General features: G+C 45.5%; 1 protein-coding gene across 1 annotated transcript in view; it reads right to left on the bottom strand.

The window, feature by feature from the left end:
- Nucleotides 1-19,708, bottom strand: part of LOC141112874 (cadherin-1-like) — a 75,880-nt gene that overhangs the window by 16,680 nt on the left and 39,492 nt on the right. Inside the window, exons 9-12 of the mRNA XM_073605977.1 lie at nt 18,073-18,255; nt 13,213-13,457; nt 7,860-8,002; nt 4,065-4,289 (exon numbers count right to left, since the gene is read on the bottom strand). Of these exons, the coding sequence (XP_073462078.1) occupies nt 4,065-4,289; nt 7,860-8,002; nt 13,213-13,457; nt 18,073-18,255 (796 nt within the window). The remainder of the gene's footprint in view (nt 1-4,064; nt 4,290-7,859; nt 8,003-13,212; nt 13,458-18,072; nt 18,256-19,708) is intronic.

The following is a 19,708-nucleotide window of genomic DNA, read 5'->3' as shown; positions in this document are numbered from 1 at the left end:
GGACACCCCAATATACAGCGCTCAGTATAAATGAGGACACCCCAATATACAGCGCTCAGTATAAATGAGGACACCCCAATATACAGAGCTCAGTATAAATGAGGACACCCCAATATACAGAGCCCAGTATAAATGAGGACACCCCAATATACAGCGGTCAGTATAAATGAGGACACCCCAATATACAGCGCTCAGTATAAATGAGGACACCCCAATATACAGCGCTCAGTATAAATGAGGACACCCCAATATACAGCGCTCAGTATAAATGAGGACACCCCAATATACAGAGCTCAGTATAAATGAGGACACCCCAATATACAGTACTCAGTATAAATGAGGACACCCCAATATACAGAGCTCAGTATAAATGAGGACACCCCAATATACAGAGCTCGGTAAAAATGAGGACACCCCAATATACAGAGCTCAGTATAAATGAGGACACCCCAATATACAGAGCTCAGTATAAATGAGGACACCCCAATATACAGAGCTCAGTATAAATGAGGACACCCCAATATACAGAGCTCGGTAAAAATGAGGACACCCCAATATACAGAGCTCAGTATAAATGAGGACACCCCAATATACAGAGCTCAGTATAAATGAGGACACCCAATATACAGAGCTCAGTATAAATGAATGCACCCCAATATACAGCGCTCAGTATAAATGAGGACACCCCAATATACAGAGCTCAGTATAAATGAGGACACCCCAATATACAGAGCTCAATATAAATGAGGACACCCCAATATACAGCTGTCAGTATAAATGAGGACACCCCAATATACAGAGCTCAGTATAAATGAGGACACCCCAATATACAGAGCTCAGTATAAATGAGGACACCCCAATATACAGAGCTCGGTATAAATGAGGACACCCCAATATACAGCGCTCAGTATAAATGAGGACACCCCAATATACAGAGCTCAGTATAAATGAGGACACCCCAATATACAGAGCTCAGTATAAATGAGGTCACCCCAATATACAGCGCTCAGTATAAATGAGGACACCCCAATATACAGAGCTCAGTATAAATGAGGACACCCCAATATACAGCGCTCAGTATAAATGAGGACACCCCAATATACAGAGCTCAGTATAAATGAGGACACCCCAATATACAGCGGTCAGTATAAATGAGGACACCCCAATATACAGCGCTCAGTATAAATGAGGACACCCCAATATACAGCGCTCAGTATAAATGAGGACACCCCAATATACAGCGCTCAGTATAAATGAGGACACCCCAATATACAGAGCTCAGTATAAATGAGGACACCCCAATATACAGAGCTCAGTATAAATGAGGACACCCCAATATACAGAGCTCAGTATAAATGAGGACACCCCAATATACAGCGGTCAGTATAAATGAGGACACCCCAATATACAGCGCTCAGTATAAATGAGGACACCCCAATATACAGCGCTCAGTATAAATGAGGACACCCCAATATACAGCGCTCAGTATAAATGAGGACACCCCAATATACAGAGCTCAGTATAAATGAGGACACCCCAATATACAGAGCCCAGTATAAATGAGGACACCCCAATATACAGCGCTCAGTATAAATGAGGACACCCCAATATACAGAGCTCAGTATAAATGAATACACCCCAATATACAGAGCTCAGTATAAATGAGGACACCCCAATATACAGAGCTCGGTATAAATGAGGACACCCCAATATACAGAGCTCAGTATAAATGAGGACACCCCAATATACAGCGCTCAGTATAAATGAGGACACCCCAATATACAGAGCTCAGTATAAATGAGGACACCCCAATATACAGAGCTCAGTATAAATGAGGACACCCCAATATACAGAGCTCGGTATAAATGGGTGCACCCATGTATGGCATTCCTCTGCAGTGTACCCCGTATTGTGTCACGGGAAACAATCACCCCAGTTTGGCTTCTCTCAGGGTTGCCAACCTCCCGCGTTCTTTACTGACAGAACAAAGTCATTTGTTTGATTTACACTTAAAAAGTAACAACATGAAAAGATCAGCCTCCGATATTTACTGGCAGTTGTAGAAGAAATCACTGATTTTTACAAAGTGTCAGTAAATTTTGCTTTCTACGTCTTTCACTATCTGCAGTGACCTTGTCTGGCGATTTTCTCCACCCGTCTCTTCAGAAGACGCTCCTGATGAGGTGAGAAGTTCCTGGAGATCTGTGATGGTGGAACTTCCATCTTTGTTATTCTGAGTGAAGTGAAGATTTGCTGATCTTCTTGTCGTCATTTTTCTTCATTCTCAGGTCAGGTGACTTTTCTCTTCCATGTGGTGTCATTGCTGACAGCAGGAAATGGGAGGGGCTTTCTTTGTTAGGTAACGCCCCTTTATAATCACCTGTCTGCTGGACACCTGATTGGTGGATAATTACTCACCTGGAGATGAATTCTTGTTCATTAGGATTTTGTTGTCTAAAATGTAGCTTTGCTCCTAAGACCCCCCCCTCCCCCTCCCCCCACACTATACAACTTTTGTTGTCTGATTTCCTTCAGATTTACCAAAACCATGTCGTGCGATGGACGGTCTGATTGTATACAAATAGTAACTCTTAAGGTTTGACCTCATATTATTATACGTTTTTTGGTAAATCTAAAGGAAAAAAAATCTAAAGAGAATTGTATAGTGTGTATCCGGCTTTAGACTTTCATTGGGGTGTGTTCACTTTTGCAGCGCGGTCTGGTAATTTGTTAAGAAACCTCCAGGGGGGGTGTGGCTCATGTGATGTCATGGGACCTCCTCTTCATCCCCAGCTCCATACAGCTGAACATGAAGAGTACTCACACTGTGACATCACAATGTGTGCGTGGTGCAGTACTTACCTGAGCCTGGGCCGTACAATGAGATCTGGGGGGGCGGGTCCATGACAGCCTGGGCTCAGAGGAAGTGGATTGGATGACACTGGTCATCAATCAGCCAGGAAGAGCGAGGACATCTTGTGGTGGAAAGAAGTACTGCTCCAGACTCTGTATTGTAGTTAGAGCTTCCTATTTATTTTATCTTTATATGGGCTGTTCATCTTTTTTAGCTCAAGTTCTCCTTTATTCACGATCTGCAGTTCTTTTATTGTTTTAGTATGAGAGAGCGAATGTTTTCTCCTCAGTAGGAGCACAAAATTATAATAAACACCTGACAGAGGCGTTAAAGCTGAACTCAGGGTTAAATTATGTTTTTTGTCTGTGGGGGGGGGCAAGAAAAAGTAAAAAGCTTATCCCCCCCCACCCACCCAAGCAGGCAGCTCTCTCCAGGTTGTGGGCGGGCACTCGGGGGCGGGCACTCGGGGGTGGGCACTCGGCATCCTCACTTACAATGCAGGACTGCCGGACCTGCATTGTATGGGATGAAAAGGAAGGAGGCGCAGAGCCCGTCGTGTAAAATGATAAAACAGGTGAAAGAGATATTATTGTAGTTACAAGAGTGACATGAAATGGGCCAATCGGCATCAGTCTGGAGAGGACTGGGAGTGGCAGAGCGTCACCCACAACCCGCAGCCTTGGTCCCCGGCGTAGCGGACAGGAATGGGCGGTGTGTGGATAGAAGCCGCGGTCACAGGTCCATGGAGAACGCTGGAGCCGGAACTCAAACCCGGAAGTGGAGCCGCCCGATGCTCGTCGCTGGTTTACATATTCGCCGTACAGCGACGCGTTTCGGAGCTTTCACCCTTCATCAGTCTGTCTGTCATAAGACTCCCCACCACAAATAAATACACCGGCTGAGCTCAGTGCGGCACAACCAGATCACCTATTCCATATCTCTGATCACTGAGGGTCTCAGCCACAAAGTCAGCCTCTAATGACACCCACAATGCACCTGACAGACGCTCATCTCATATCTTAGAGACGTTCAGCCGCGCCGATATGATTTATTTGACATGTAAAACTCAATAAAGGTCTTTTTGAAATGAAATATCACATAAATCCTGATAAATCGAATTATGTGATGAATCCAGAATGTTCTACCAGCCATGAGAACCCTGCGCATGCGCACACAAACACAAGGAATCGATCGATGTGCAGGAACTTACTGTCATTCTCTATGCTGATTGTCCAGTTGTCACGAGCTTCGCGGCTCAGTTCTGCCCTGTATGGGGCTGTAAAGGGGGGCAGATCTCTGTCAATAATATTAATAGATATGGGGTCTGCACTCTTCAGGCAGTATACGGCGTCTCGATATTCCAAATACGGTCCGTTATCGTTCACATCTTCAAGTGTGATCTGAAGGGTGCCGGTCCCGGTGGTTGGGGGTGAACCTGTAGAAATCACAATATATATTAAAGAACTCCGTAATAAAATCCACATTCTGTATGGTGATTGTTTTACAGCATCGGCAACATTGTCTGTAGCGGTGTACACATCCTATATGGTCAGAGAGTAACCCCGCTATTCTGTCCTGCACCCCTCCATGCCATCTCCAGTCTGCTGGTCAGTGAGCCCCCCCATAATGATTCCTCATCCAGGGACACCCCCCATGTGCTCTCCCCCTCTCTACTGGTCAGTGAGCCCCCCCCCCTAATGATTCATCGTCCAGAGACACCCCCCATGTGCTCTCCCCCTCTCTACTGGTCAGTGAGCCCCCCCATAATGATTCATCGTCCAGAGACACCCCCCATGTGCTCTCCCCCTCTCTACTGGTCAGTGAGCCCCCCCCCCCATAATGATTCATCGTCCAGAGACACCCCCCATGTGCTCTCCCCCTCTCTACTGGTCAGTGAGCCCCCCCCCCATAATGATTCCTCATCCAGGGACACCCCCCATGTGCTCTCCCCCTCTCTACTGGTCAGTGAGCCCCCCCCTAATGATTCATCGTCCAGAGACACCCCCCATGTGCTCTCCCCCTCTCTACTGGTCAGTGAGCCCCCCCCCCATAATGATTCCTCATCCAGGGACACCCCCCATGTGCTCTCCCCCTCTCTACTGGTCAGTGAGCCCCCCCATAATGATTCATCGTCCAGAGACACCCCCCATGTGCTCTCCCCCTCTCTGCTGGTCAGTGAGCCCCCCCATAATGATTCCTCATCCAGGGACACCCCCCATGTGCTCTCCCCCTCTCTACTGGTCAGTGAGCCCCCCCCTAATGATTCATCGTCCAGAGACACCCCCCATGTGCTCTCCCCCTCTCTACTGGTCAGTGAGCCCCCCCATAATGATTAATCGTCCAGGGACACCCCCCATGTGCTCTCCCCCTCTCTACTGGTCAGTGAGCCCCCCCCCATAATGATTCATCGTCCAGGGACACCCCCCATGTGCTCTCCCCCTCTCTACTGGTCAGTGAGCCCCCCCATAATGATTCCTCATCCAGGGACACCCCCCATGTGCTCTCCCCCTCTCTACTGGTCAGTGAGCCCCCCCCCATAATGATTCCTCATCCAGGGACACCCCCCATGTGCTCTCCCCCTCTCTACTGGTCAGTGAGCCCCCCCATAATGATTCCTCATCCAGGGACACCCCCCATGTGCTCTCCCCCTCTCTACTGGTCAGTGAGCCCCCCCCTAATGATTCATCGTCCAGAGACACCCCCCATGTGCTCTCCCCCTCTCTACTGGTCAGTGAGCCCCCCCCTAATGATTCATCGTCCAGAGACACCCCCCATGTGCTCTCCCCCTCTCTACTGGTCTGTGAGCCCCCCCATAATGATTCCTTGTCCAGAGACACCCCCCATGTGCTCTCCCCCTCTCTACTGGTCAGTGAGCCCCCCCCCATAATGATTCCTCATCCAGGGACACCCCCCATGTGCTCTCCCCCTCCTGTAAGCACACTAAACAACTGCTGCCCCTTTGGCCTCCAATGCCTGAAATATGTTAGACATGTAGAACAGAGACTGGTTGGCACATGTATGGGATGTACAGATCGATTCTAGACAATTCCGCTCGATGTATTTATCATACATAATGATTTCTAAATAACGGATAACTGGGCCAAATGTTTTTTTATGCTCCGTTTGGCCGGAGTGCCGCTTTAAGGAAACAATTCGGGTGAAGTAAGAAGAGAATCTTAAGATAAGTTCTGCCCTTTATATATATACACTATATTTCCAAAAGTATTGGGACGCCTGCCTTTACACACACACATGACCTTTAATGACATCCCAGTCTTAGTCCGGAGGGTTCAATATTGAGTTGGCTCCGCCCTTTGCAGCTATAACAGCATCAACTCTTCTGGGAAGGCCGTCCACAAGGTTTAGGAGGGTGTCTATGGGAATGTTTGACCATTCTTCCAGAAGAGCATTTGTGAGGTCAGGCACTGATGTTGGATGAGAAGGCCTGGCTCACAGTCTCAGCTCCAATTCATCCCAAAGGTGTTCTATGGGGTTGAGGTCAGGACTCTGTGCAGGCCAGTCAAGTTCCTCCACCCCAAACTCGCTCATCCATGTCTTTATGGACCTTGCTTTGTGCACTGGTCCAATCATTGGTGGAGGGGGGGATTATGATGTGGGGGGAGGGGGTATTATGGTGTGGGGGGAGGGAGGTCATGGTGTGGGGGGGAAATTTGGTGGGGGGGTTGTTTTTCAGGGGTTGGGCTTGGCCCCTTAGTTCCAGTGAAGGGAACTCTTAAGGCGTCAGAATACCAAGACATTTTGGACAATTTCATGCTCCCAACTCTGTGGGAGGAGTTTGGGGACGGCCCCTTCTAGTTCCAACATGACTGCCCACCGGAGCACAAAGCAAGGTCCATAAAGACATGGATGAGCGAGTTTGTGGTGGAGGAACTTGACTGGCCTGCACAGAGTCCTGACCTCAACCCCATATAACACCTTTGGGATGAATTAGAGCGGAGACTGCATGCCAGGCCTTCTCATCCAACATCAGTGCCTGACCCCACAAATGTTCTTCTGGAAGAATGGTCAAACATTCCCATAGACACCCTCCTAAACCTTGTGGACGGCCTTCCCAGAAGAGGTGAAGCTGTTATAGCCGCAAAGGGCGGAGCCAACTCAATATTGAACCCTCCGGACTAAGACTGGGATGTCATTAAAGGTCATGTGTGTGTAAAGGCAGGCGTCCCAATACTTTTGGGAATATGAAAAGGAATTGGCGTTGGGACTTTATATGAGGCAATAACTGTGATCCCTGATTATTTGGGGAAAAAAAGGGAAAAAAAGAAGAGGAAAAGGTTGGGACTTTGTGTGAGGCACACTGCTACAAAACATAGTATGAACCAATCAGTGTAAACATTGTTTATTAAATACAAAAGGCAAACAAGACATGGTAGTATAATAAAATGATAAAATTGCATAGTAAATAATGGGTAACATATAAACCTTATATTGCAATCAATATATAGTACACATTGAGCTTACAATAAAACTTAATAGATCTAGGAATGTAAGCCAGATTGTAATGGTAACATATAAGTAAACAATGGATTGGTGGATAATGATATAAAGATGGTATTCAGGTAGGATGGTAGAACATGGGGGAATGTGACGTCACATCATAGGAAAGCTCTACGCGTTTCGTGGTTAGTATACCACTCGTCAGGAGCAGATGCAGGGTTTGGGATTATCTAGGATAAATTGCCAAATTGAGTATAGTAAAAAATATAAAAAACAAAATAGGGAATAAAAAGGAAAGAGGGGGAGCAGACAAGGATCCCAAGCACGCAAGTCGCTCCGACTTAGAAGAAAGGTTCCTGTACTACTTTAGGGGCGACTTGCGTAGACTTCTATACAGAAGTCGTCTTGCAAGTCGCCGTGGATGTCGTGTGCAGATCACCTCGGTGAGGCGACCTGCAAGTCGTGCCGCTTCTAGTTTTCTTATTGAAAAAAAAAAAAGAAACCATCAGATGTTCTCAGAGACATCGGAGACTTGAGGAACACTCACCATTGTCCACAGCCAAGATGATGGCTCTATAAATGTTGTTCTTCACAAACACCGACTCTCGATCTAACTGTCCGTTTCCTGTGATGATTCCATTATCCGGGTTCACGCTGAGCCACCCGGCCGGGTCATTGCCTATCCTATAGCTGCAGGAAAACATTTAATAAGATCATCACGACCAACGTCTGACTTGCCGTATTGGGGTTGTTCATCTATCGGGGATCTCTTTATCAAATATCAGACATAAGACGATTGGACATCCTGGAACTGTAAAACAAACTTATACAGCAACTTTCTTTGTAGCTTTGTGTAAAGAAGGAAACATTTCACTCACTTCCGATCGTTGTGCCTCTCATACAAAAATAAAGGAGTGCGAATGTCACCAGGACAGGAGGGGCAACAATGAAAATATTGTTGGAAGTTTCAATCCTTCACTCTACTAAAAGTGTGTGTAGGAAGGTTCTGGGCTACAACATGGAGAAGGAGACAAAGGGGGTTATTTACGAAAGGCAAATCCACTCTGCACTACAAGTGAAGTGAAGTCGGTAAAAGTCATCTCACCACTCCCCCTGGTTCTCAGCACTCTGCATAGAAGTCTATGGGCTGGCTTCTCTATGGCTCTCCCCCTGCTGGCTGGAGGGGGTAGTGCAGCATAACCTCAGCATTACAATAGTGAGTGAAGCAACAAAGGACATTGGCGGTTATTTACTAAAGGAAACTCCACTTTGCACTGCAAGTGCACTTCATGCAGGGCAAATAAAAAACAGCATTTTAGCTTGCACATGATTGGATGATAAAATCAGCAGAGCTTCCCCTCATTTCAGATCTACCCCTCAGATTTAGAGCGACTTCACTCTAAGTGCTCTAAGTGCTCACTCTTGTACTGCAAAGTGGATTTACCTTTCGTAAATAACCCCCTTAATTTCCATGCATTTGTAAAAACATACTTTAATGTGTATAACAATGGTAATGATACACCAATCACAGTTCTGGCATTCCAAAAAATTGTACAATTAAGTCCTTGTGCATCGACGCGTTTCACTTTCCGCTTCCTCAAGATACACAAAAGGACAACATAGAATTCACTGTATAAATGAAAAACACAAATTATATCTATGCTAAACATACAGTAAGGGAAAAAATAATTTGATCGGCTGCTGATTTTGTATGTTTGCCCACTGACAAAGAAACGATCGATCTATAATTTTATTGGTCGGTTTATTATACCAGTGAGAGAATAACAACAAAAATATCCAGAAAAACACATTTCAAAAAAGTTATAAATTTATTTGCATTTTAATGAGTGGAATAAGTATTTGATCTCCGATCAATCAGCAAGATTTCTGGCTCCCAGGTGTCTTCTATACAGGTAATGAGCTGAGATTAGGAGCACTCTTCTCTTCTCTCTCTCTCTCTTTCTCTCTCTCTCTTTCTCTCTCTCTCTTAAAGGGAGTGCTCCTAATCTGAGCTTGTTTCCTGTATAAAAGACACCTGTCCACAGAAGCAATCAATCAGATTCCAATCTCTCCACCATGGCCAAGACCAAAGAGCTGTCCAAGTATGTCGGGGAGAAGATTGTAGACCTACACAAGGCTGGAATGGGCTACAAGACCATCGCCAAGCAGCTTGGTGACAACAGTTGGTGGAATTATTCACAAATGGAGGAAACACAAAATAACGATCGATCTCCCTCGGTCTGGGGCTCCATACAAGATCTCACCTGGTGGAGGTGAGAACGGTGAGGAATCAGCCCAGAACTACACAGGAGAATCTTGTCAATGATCTCAGCTGGGACCATAGTCACCAAGAAAACAATCGGTAACACACTACACCGTGAAGGACTGAAATCCTGCAGCCCCCGCAAGGTCCTCCTGCTCAGGAAATCACATGTACAGGTCCGTCTGAAGATTACTAATGAACATCGAATGATTCAGAGGAGAACTGGGGGAAAGAGTTGTGGTCAGAGGAGACCAAAATGGAGATCTTTGGTATCAACTCAACTCACCGTGTTTGGTGGAGGAGGAATGCTGCCTATGACCCCAAAAAAACCATCCCCCACCGTCAAACATGGAGGTCCTATGACCCCAAGAACACCATCCCCCACCGTCATACATGGAGGTTCTATGACCCCAAGAACACCATCCCCCACCGTCATACATGGAGGTCCTATGACCCCAAGAACTCCATCCCCCACCGTCATACATGGAGGTCCTATGACCCCAAGAACACCATCCCCCACCGTCATACATGGAGGTCCTATGACCCCAAGAACACCATCCCCCACCGTCATACATGGAGGTCCTATGACCCCAAGAACACCATCCCCCCACCGTCATACATGGAAGATCTATGACCCCAAGAACACCACCCCCCACCGTCATACATGGAGGTCCTATGACCCCAAGAACACCATCCCCCACCGTCATACATGGAGGTCCTATGACCCCAAGAACACCATCCCCCACCGTCATACATGGAGGTCCTATGACCCCAAGAACACCATCCCTCACCGTCATACATGGAGGTCCTATGACCCCAAGAACACCATCCCCCACTGTCATACATGGAGGTGGAAACATTATGCTTTGGGGGTGTTTTTCTTCTAAGGGGACAGGACAACTTCACCGCATCAAAGGGACGATGTACGGGGCCATGTACCATCAAATCTTGGGTGAGAACCTCCTTCCCTCAGTCAGGGCATTAAAGATGGGTCATGGATGGGTCTTCCAGCATGACAATGACCCAAAACACACGGCCAAGGCAACAAAGGAGTGGTTCTAGAAGAAGCACATTAAGGTCCTGGACTGGCCTAGCCAGTCTCCAGACCTTAAGCCCATAGAAAATATGTGGAGGGAGCTGAAGGTTCGAGTTTCCAAAGATCAGCCTCGAAACCTTAAAGCAGAATTCTGGGATCGGCAAAAAATCCCTCATTAGTACGTCCCCCTACACAAAATACTAAACAGTTATTACATTTGAGAAATTCCTTACTATTGAAGAGAAAAGTCTAATTGAATTTTCAGGAAGTCTAGTTATTGGTTGTTAACGGTTTGGAATATCTGATATCCATATTCAGACTGGGAGGAAGCACTCAAGCGGAGTGTGGGACGTTTCAATACATTGGTGGCAAGCAGTGGGACGCTTCCTGAAGTCTGGGACATCCAAACCTCCACCTGGATCCAAGACCAGGATAATAGACTTCAGTCACCCCAGCGGAGATATGGATCTGGCATCAGAGTTCCCGGGGCTGCTGCGGATCATCCTTTCAGCATACACTAGGACTGTGTCTGTGGATGAATACCTGGAGCTCGGGTAACAGATTTGGGTAGGACAAGTGCTTTCCAACCCCAGAGCAATGGCCAGTGACCAGCGGGCATTGCGGATGGCATTCCTGGAAGAGCGGCCCCAGGAGCAATTGGTGACTGAGTTGGACAGGCTGGTCCAGCAGGAGATAGAGCTGGACAATCGTTATCGGGCTCTGCAATGGCACGCAGAGCAGGAATATTTAGGGGAGACAACAGAATGCTCTCCGGAGGGATATGACTTTGGAGGCCCTGGATTGCTGTGGGAGAGCCCTACAGATCATTTTGTGTTTGGCGATGGAGGAGAGCCTACCCTTAAAGACCTGCAAGAATATAGAGAGTCTATGCTCAGTCTTGCAGGGGTCTCACAGTTTAAACCTGATCTGGACCATTTGCTAAGGAAGGAACAGCATCTGGAAAGGGCATCGGGGAACTGCTAGAACACGTTCAGCAGCATGCCAGAGAATCAGCAGCAGAAAGTCCAGAGATTGCCGTCTACAAAGCTGAAGTGCTGACAACAGGGCAGACATTAGCTTTGCCTCTGCCCAGCACCAATAACATCTTCTGGGTTTCACGGACAGGAGATGGGAAACCTCTATCCCCAGACACCAGTTCCAGAGACTGGGGATTTAATAGACTTCTCTGCTGAGGAAGGACAACCTGGTGAGCCTCCAGCAGAAGAGCTGGTATTAGGGCCAAACATCCCTGAGCTCTGCCCAGCACCAACAGCAGCATCTGTGGAGTTACCAGAAACTTCTCCAGCTGAAGCGCTGACAAATGGACAGAGGGTCCAAGACCTCTGCTCCCCACCTGCAGCAGTTCCGGATGCCCAGGGTGAGAAGGAGATGGTCACTTCCCAACAGTTGTCCAGGGTGGAGAAAGCGATCCTTCCTCCCCAGCAAAGATCAGTGCACCTGGGAGACAGTATCAGAGACATGTCGTCCCAGCAGCCAGATGAGGGTAAAGGGGGTGGAGCAGCCAGCTCCCCTTCCCAGCAGAAGATGGCACCCCAGAATGATGCCACCAAACTAACAGAAGAGCTGGCAACAGAGCAGAGTGCTGCTGGCCTCTGCCCTCAACTAACAAAACATGCAGTGTCCACCTGTATACTCCAGGGATGCTGGGCAGTCAGTCCAAATCCCCAACAGCATGATGAAGTGAGCCCAGACACCCTGTCTTCTTTCCAGTGTCTGAAAGGACTCCAGAGAGAAGGGCCAGTCTGCACTTCTCCCCAGCGGCGGGCATGTTCTCTGAGAGAGGCAGAGGTTTGCTGGGTGAGTAATGCTATGTTTGGGACAATTTGTTTGGGGTACTATGTGGGTACAGGCAGTAGAGGACTGGAACTACTGACTAACTTCGAAGTCTACACATCTGGGGTCTCCTCCTGTGTTAGTCTGCCTCCGAAAGGGGAGAGATGTGACGGGAGGGACTTTGGACGGGGGGGGCTGGTGGAACCCAGAATGCCTTGGAGAGGTTGGGAAACCCTTGCTTCAGCTCCCCATGCACCTCCTATGTCTAAGTAACCCTGTGTCTAATAGGGGCACAGGGTGACTGAGAACCCCAGTCTGATCTGTACTACTCAGACTCACTGTACAACCACACTGGAATGTTGTGTGTGGATATATATATTATATATTGCCTCATACTGTTGGGGACTCTTTGTTGGGTCGTTTGGGGTGTGTCTGTATTCCATTGTTCTATTGTGTCTGTCTGCCTTGAGTATTATGGGATGTGTATGTAGATTAGCTGTTAGAGGGGAGAGGGGGAATTTCTCCAACAGCTCTCCCTGCTGATTGGACAGTCTACCCCGCCCTGAATGCAAAGGTAGGCGATTTTCCTGAGTGTTACCTCTGTGTACCTGCGTTTCAATAAACAGTTTCATGTTCAGCAACCAAAACGAGTACTGTCTAGTTATTCGTTGTCATGGGTTTGGAATATCAATATTCAGACTGGGAGGAAGTGGTATATGACGAAAGCACTCAAGCGGAGTGTGGGGCGTTTTGTTACATAGATGTAGAAGGTTGTCGGGTTTCAGAAATCTTACAATCACCACTCACGTGATCGTTTGGATCTGCGCCTTGTCGGGGTCCTGAGCCGTGTAGGACGCCACCTCTTGGCCGCTCGGCAGATCCTCCCGGACAGTGACATTCTTCACTGGCGGTACGAAGATCGGAGCCTCATTCAAATCCTCCACATCCACCGTGATAGTGGCGGTAGAAGTTACCAGCGGTACAGAAAAGGCGGCTTCGTTGGTGGCCGCTACCAACAGGATGTGTTGTCTTTTCACCTCAAAGTCCAGTCCCTGCAATCAGGAAGAAATGATTGATTGACAGTTATACACCGGAGTATTATAGCAGCTCTATTGCATTTATTATTATTATTATTATTATTATTGCTCATTACATAGGCAGGCTTTGCTTCCTGCTTAGAGGAGCTACACGGTGCAGATCCCAATGCAAGTCTACAAGTGAGGACTAACTAAAACCAAAAAAGATAAAGTGTCCATCCAAAGCTGGATGTCCGGGGTTAGCTTTATCTGTTGTTGCATCCAATACTCAGATTCAGAATTCAGAATAGTTTATTAATCCCAAAGGGAAGTTATTAAGATACAATTACATTCAACAAAGACAATACAAACTCACAATAACAATAACATTTACCAATAACAGCAAGTTAATATACAATAACCATACAGCAAATTAAAATAAACAAATTCAAATTAAATTCACACTTTACTGTAGTAAACATACAATCCTATTAAAACACTACATAGAATAATAACTCAGATTAAAAAATAACAGAAAACCAAATTACAAAATGAAAATCTTGCAACACTTTCTCTAAACATTATCCTAAAAATTATTTCACATATTTAACCAATACCAACATGATATAAATCTGCATAAAAAAAAAATTTAAATGGCCCACGCATTTCAGGGTTTAAGAGTTCACTCACACAGGCAGCCAGGGGGCAGTATAAACAGGAGGCGTTTATATGACTAAAACAGACAGTGAGGAGGCAACATATTGCCTCCTTACTGCCTGTCACCGATGCACCGTGGAACCTGCCAACCTATGTGTGCGAGCCCTAGGGAAGTCTGTGATGTTAGATAACTCTATATAGTGCTGTAGTCTGTCCTGCTGAGGTCTTTTGTGACCTTAATTCGTTTAGTTGGCCTTCTCTGCATCCTCTCCAGATCCACAACTTTCTTTTTGGTGAAAAGGCCCTCAAATCTGTATTTCTCCCTCCATCTTTCTACCTTTTTACAAAAATTCTGCTAAGGCTCCTGTACATTAGAGAGCTGCCCGTGGAACTATATCCAGATATATTTAACTATACCCAATTATACCCAGATATACCCAACTATATTCAATTATGTCCAACTATACCCAACTATACCCAGATATACCCAACTATATTCAATTATGTCCAACTAAGTCCAACTATGCCCAACTATACCCAACTATGTCCAACTATGTCCAACTATACCCAACTATATCCAGATATAAACAACTATATTCAATTATGTCCAACTAAGTCCAACTATGCCCAACTATACCCAACTATGTCCAACTATGTCCAACTATACCCAACTATACCCAACTATGTCCAACTATATCCAGATATACCCAACTATATTTAATTATGTCCAACTAAGTCCAACTATGCCCAACTATACCCAACTATGTCCAACTATGTCCAACTATGCCCAACTATACCCAACTATGTCCAACTATACCCAGATATACCCAATTATACCCAACTATGTCCAACTATATCCAACTATATCCAACTATACCCAACTATGCCCAACTATACCCAACTATGTCCAACTATACCCAGCTATGCCCAACTAGGGCCAACTATACCCAACTATATTCAATTATGTCCAAATAAGTCCAACTATGCCCAACTATACCCAACTATGTCCAACTATACCCAGATATACCCAATTATACCCAACTATGTCCAACTATATCCAACTATACCCAGATATACCCAACTATATTCAATTATGTCCAACTATGCCCAACTATACCCAACTATACCCAACTATGTCCAACTATACCCAGATATACCCAATTATACCCAACTATGTCCAACTATATCCAACTATACCCAACTATGCCCAACTATACCCAGCTATGTCCAACTATACCCAACTATACCCAACTATGTCCAGCTATACCCAGCTATGCCCAACTAGGTCCAACTATACCCAACTATATTCAATTATGTCCAAATAAGTCCAACTATGCCCAACTATACCCAACTATATTCAATTATGTCCAAATAAGTCCAACTATGCCCAACTATACCCAACTATGTCCAACTATACCCAGATATACCCAACTATATTCAATTATGTCCAACTATATCCAACTATACCCAGATATACCCAACTATATTCAATTATGTCCAACTATGCCCAACTATGTCCAACTATACCCAGATATACCCAACTATATTCAATTATGTCCAACTATGCCCAACTATACCCAACTATGTCCAACTATACCCAGATATACCCAATTATACCCAACTATGTCCAACTATATCCAACTATATCCAACTATACCCAACTATGCCCAACTATACCCAACTATGTCCAACTATACTCAGCTATGCCCAACCAGGGCCAACTATACCCAACTATATTCAATTATGTCCAAATAAGTCCAACTATGCCCAACTATACCCAACTATGTCCAACTATACCCAGATATACCCAATTATACCCAACTATGTCCAACTATATCCAACTATACCCAGATATACCCAACTATATTCAATTATGTCCAACTATGCCCAACTATACCCAACTATACCCAACTATGTCCAACTATACCCAGATATACCCAATTATACCCAACTATGTCCAACTATATCCAACTATACCCAACTATGCCCAACTATACCCAGCTATGTCCAACTATACCCAACTATGTCCAGCTATACCCAGCTATGCCCAACTAGGTCCAACTATACCCAACTATATTCAATTATGTCCAAATAAGTCCAAATATGCACAACTATACCCAACTATATTCAATTATGTCCAAATAAGTCCAACTATGCCCAACTATACCCAACTATGTCCAACTATACCCAGATATACCCAACTATATTCAATTATGTCCAACTATATCCAACTATACCCAGATATACCCAACTATATTCAATTATGTCCAACTATGCCCAACTATACCCAACTATACCCAACTATGTCCAACTATACCCAGATATACCCAATTATACCCAACTATGTCCAACTATATCCAACTATACCCAACTATGTCCAACTATACCCAGATATACCCAACTATATTCAATTATGTCCAACTATGCCCAACTATACCCAGCTATACCCAACTTTGCCCAACTATACCCAGCTATACCCAATTATACCCAACTATGCCCAACTATACCCAGCTATGTCCAACTATACCCAACTATACCCAACTATGTCCAACTATACCCAGCTATGCCCAACTAGGTCCAACTATACCCAACTATATTCAATTATGTCCAAATAAGTCCAACTATGCCCAACTATATCCAACTATACCCAACCATGTCCAACTATGCCCACCTATGCCCAAATATACCCAACTATATTCAATTATGCCCAATTATGCCCAACTATACCCAGCTATGCCCAACTATACCCAACTATGCCCAACTATACCCAGTTATGCCCAACTATACCCAACTATACCCAACTATACCCAACTATACCCAGCTATGTCCAACTATACCCAACTATGTCAAACCATACCCAGATATACCCAACTAAATTCAATTATGTCCAACTATGTCCAGCTATGCCCAACTATACCCAACTATGTCAAACTTTATTCAACTCTGTCCAACTATACCCAACTATACCTATGGAAATGTACCCAACCAGAACCCCAACTATACTCAACTATACCCATATACCCAACTATATTCAACCATGTCCAACTATGTCCAACTACTGTTGTTGGGTGCAGTTAGGTATAGTTGAATATAGTTTGGTATACTGTATATCCGACTATGTCTGACTATACCCAAAAATATCCATCTATACCCAACTATGTCCAACTATGTCCAACTACAGTATGTCCGACTATGTCCAACTATACCCAACTATACTCAACTATGTCCAACTATAACCAACTACACCCAGCTACACCCAGCTATGGTCAACTATACCCAAATATGCCCAATGCAGCTCATCTGTGTGGTTTTACTATCACCCAACTGCACATCCGAAGAGGTCCTATAAGAGTGAGGTTTTCTATTTGAGCAGGACGGCCCAGGGATTACAGTGAAATTAATATAATACAGCCGATGAAATATGGTAAAGAAAACATGAGAAAAGTAAAATTGCATGTAAAGTAACAGAAACATCAGTGTGTGTGGTCATAGAATATATGCTGTTATTTCTGATTAATACCCTGCAGTTGTTTATGAAAGCCGAACTTCAGGTAGAAAAGAATCCTTCAATAAATTAACTGTATTTAAAAGTAATTATGGTAATATAACACCTAATATCAGCCAGTTGCAGTTCCTTTCCTAGCAGAGCTCAGACTAGGAGAGGGAGAAGCAGCAGAAGGAGGTAATATGTAGTGCTCATGTACTCACAAGCAGCATGCTGATAGCAAGAGAGAGCAGAGTGACAGTGAGAAGAGCTCATCAGTCAGCTGTTTCTCCCTTACTGTCCAATCACAGGCTGGGGAAGGGACAAGACCTGGTTCTATTATATGGCTGGCTGTGCTGTGTATATCTCAGGAATCCATGGAGAGGAATATAAAGTATTTGGCTGGTAAAGCAGCTCTCATGTACAGATGTATTTGGTGTATTTGGCTGATGCCTGGAGTCCAGCTCTACATAAGGACGGCTCTTAGTACAGCAAACACAATGAGCTTACCTTCACTGTTGTCAGCTGCCCCATGTTGTCTGGGGTTGTAGTTATGCCAAACAGGTTTCCTTCATTGCCTTTAACAATCTTAAACACGGCTGTCCAGGCGTCTGTGTTGGGGGTGTCGTCATCTGTGACCGTCAGGAGTGCAACTTCGAACCCCACAGCGTTTTCAGGGACCTTCGCTGAGTACTGAAATTAAGAGATCTCATATCAGAACTACAACATAATGGTCTTCATGAATGTAGAACTATATGTCAGGGCTTCTCTAAAATGGCCTCCTCCGCCTACAGGACCATAACAAGATGGCCTCAGCCTACAGGACCATAACAAGATGGCCTCCGCTTACAGAACCATAACAAGATGGCCTCTGTGTACAGGACCATAACAAGATGGCCTCCGCCTACAGGACCATAACAAGATGGCCTCCGCTTACAGGACCATAACAAGATGGCCTCTGTGTACAGGACCATAACAAGATGGCCTCCGCCTACAGGACCATAACAAGATGGCCTCTGTGTACAGGACCATAACAAAATGGCCGCTGCGTACAGGACCATAATAAAATGGCCTCCGCGTACAGGACCATAACAAAATGGCCTCTGTGTACAGGACCATAACAAAATGGCCTCCGCCTATAGGACCATAACAAGATGGCCTCCGCCTACAGGACCATAACAAGATGGCCTCTGTGTACAGGACCATAACAAAATGGCCTCTGCGTACAGGACCATAACAAAATGGCCTCCGCGTACAGGACCATAACAAAATGGCCTCCGCGTACAGGACCATAACAAAATGTCCTCCGTGTACAGGACCATAACAAAATGGCCTCCGCCTACAGGACCATAACAAGATGGCCTCCGTGTACAGGACCATAACAAAATGGCCACCGCGTACAGGACCATAACAAAATGGCCTCCGCGTACAGGACCATAACAAAATGGCCTCTGTGTACAGGACCATAACAAAATGGTCTCCGCCTACAGAACCATAACAAGATGGCCTCCGCCTACAGGACCATAACAAGATGGCCTCTGTGTACAGGACCATAACAAAATGGTCTCCCCATTGTACAGGACGATAACAAAATGGCCTCCGTGTACAGGACCATAACAAAATGGTCTCCGTGTACAGAACAAAATGGCCTCAGCCTACAGGACCATAACAAAATGGTCTCCCCATTGTACAGGACGATAACAAAATGGCCTCCGTGTACAGGACCATAACAAAATGGTCTCTGTCTCTGGAAATCCTACAAAATAGCTTCTGTGTACAAAATTTATATTAACCACTTCACGCCCGTGCTATAGCCGAAAGACGGCTACAGCGCGGACGCCAGTTGCCAGGAGGGCATCCCTGGACGTCCTCCTGTTTACTTCCGCCATGCGCGCTCCTGCACATCGGGGAAATTCTGTGCTGGCCAGTCACAGATCGCTGTAAATGGCCAATCACAGCGGCCGTTTACAGCGCGATCGGAGCTTCCAATGAGAGATGATCTCATATGTAAGTATATGAGATCATCTCCCTCCTCACACAGAGACAGCGTGTGAGCAGGGAGAGCGAATGGCTGCAGCGGTGAGAGTAAAAAAAAAAAAAAAACAGAAAATAAAGTGACCACAGTGCCTGTCAGTGCCATCTGTCC

The sequence above is a fragment of the Aquarana catesbeiana genome, linkage group LG11 (assembly GCF_042186555.1).
Source record: "Aquarana catesbeiana isolate 2022-GZ linkage group LG11, ASM4218655v1, whole genome shotgun sequence".
Lineage (NCBI taxonomy): Eukaryota > Metazoa > Chordata > Amphibia > Anura > Ranidae > Aquarana > Aquarana catesbeiana.
Note: the sequence above shows the minus strand (reverse complement) of the source record. Positions and strands in the feature narration are given on the sequence as shown.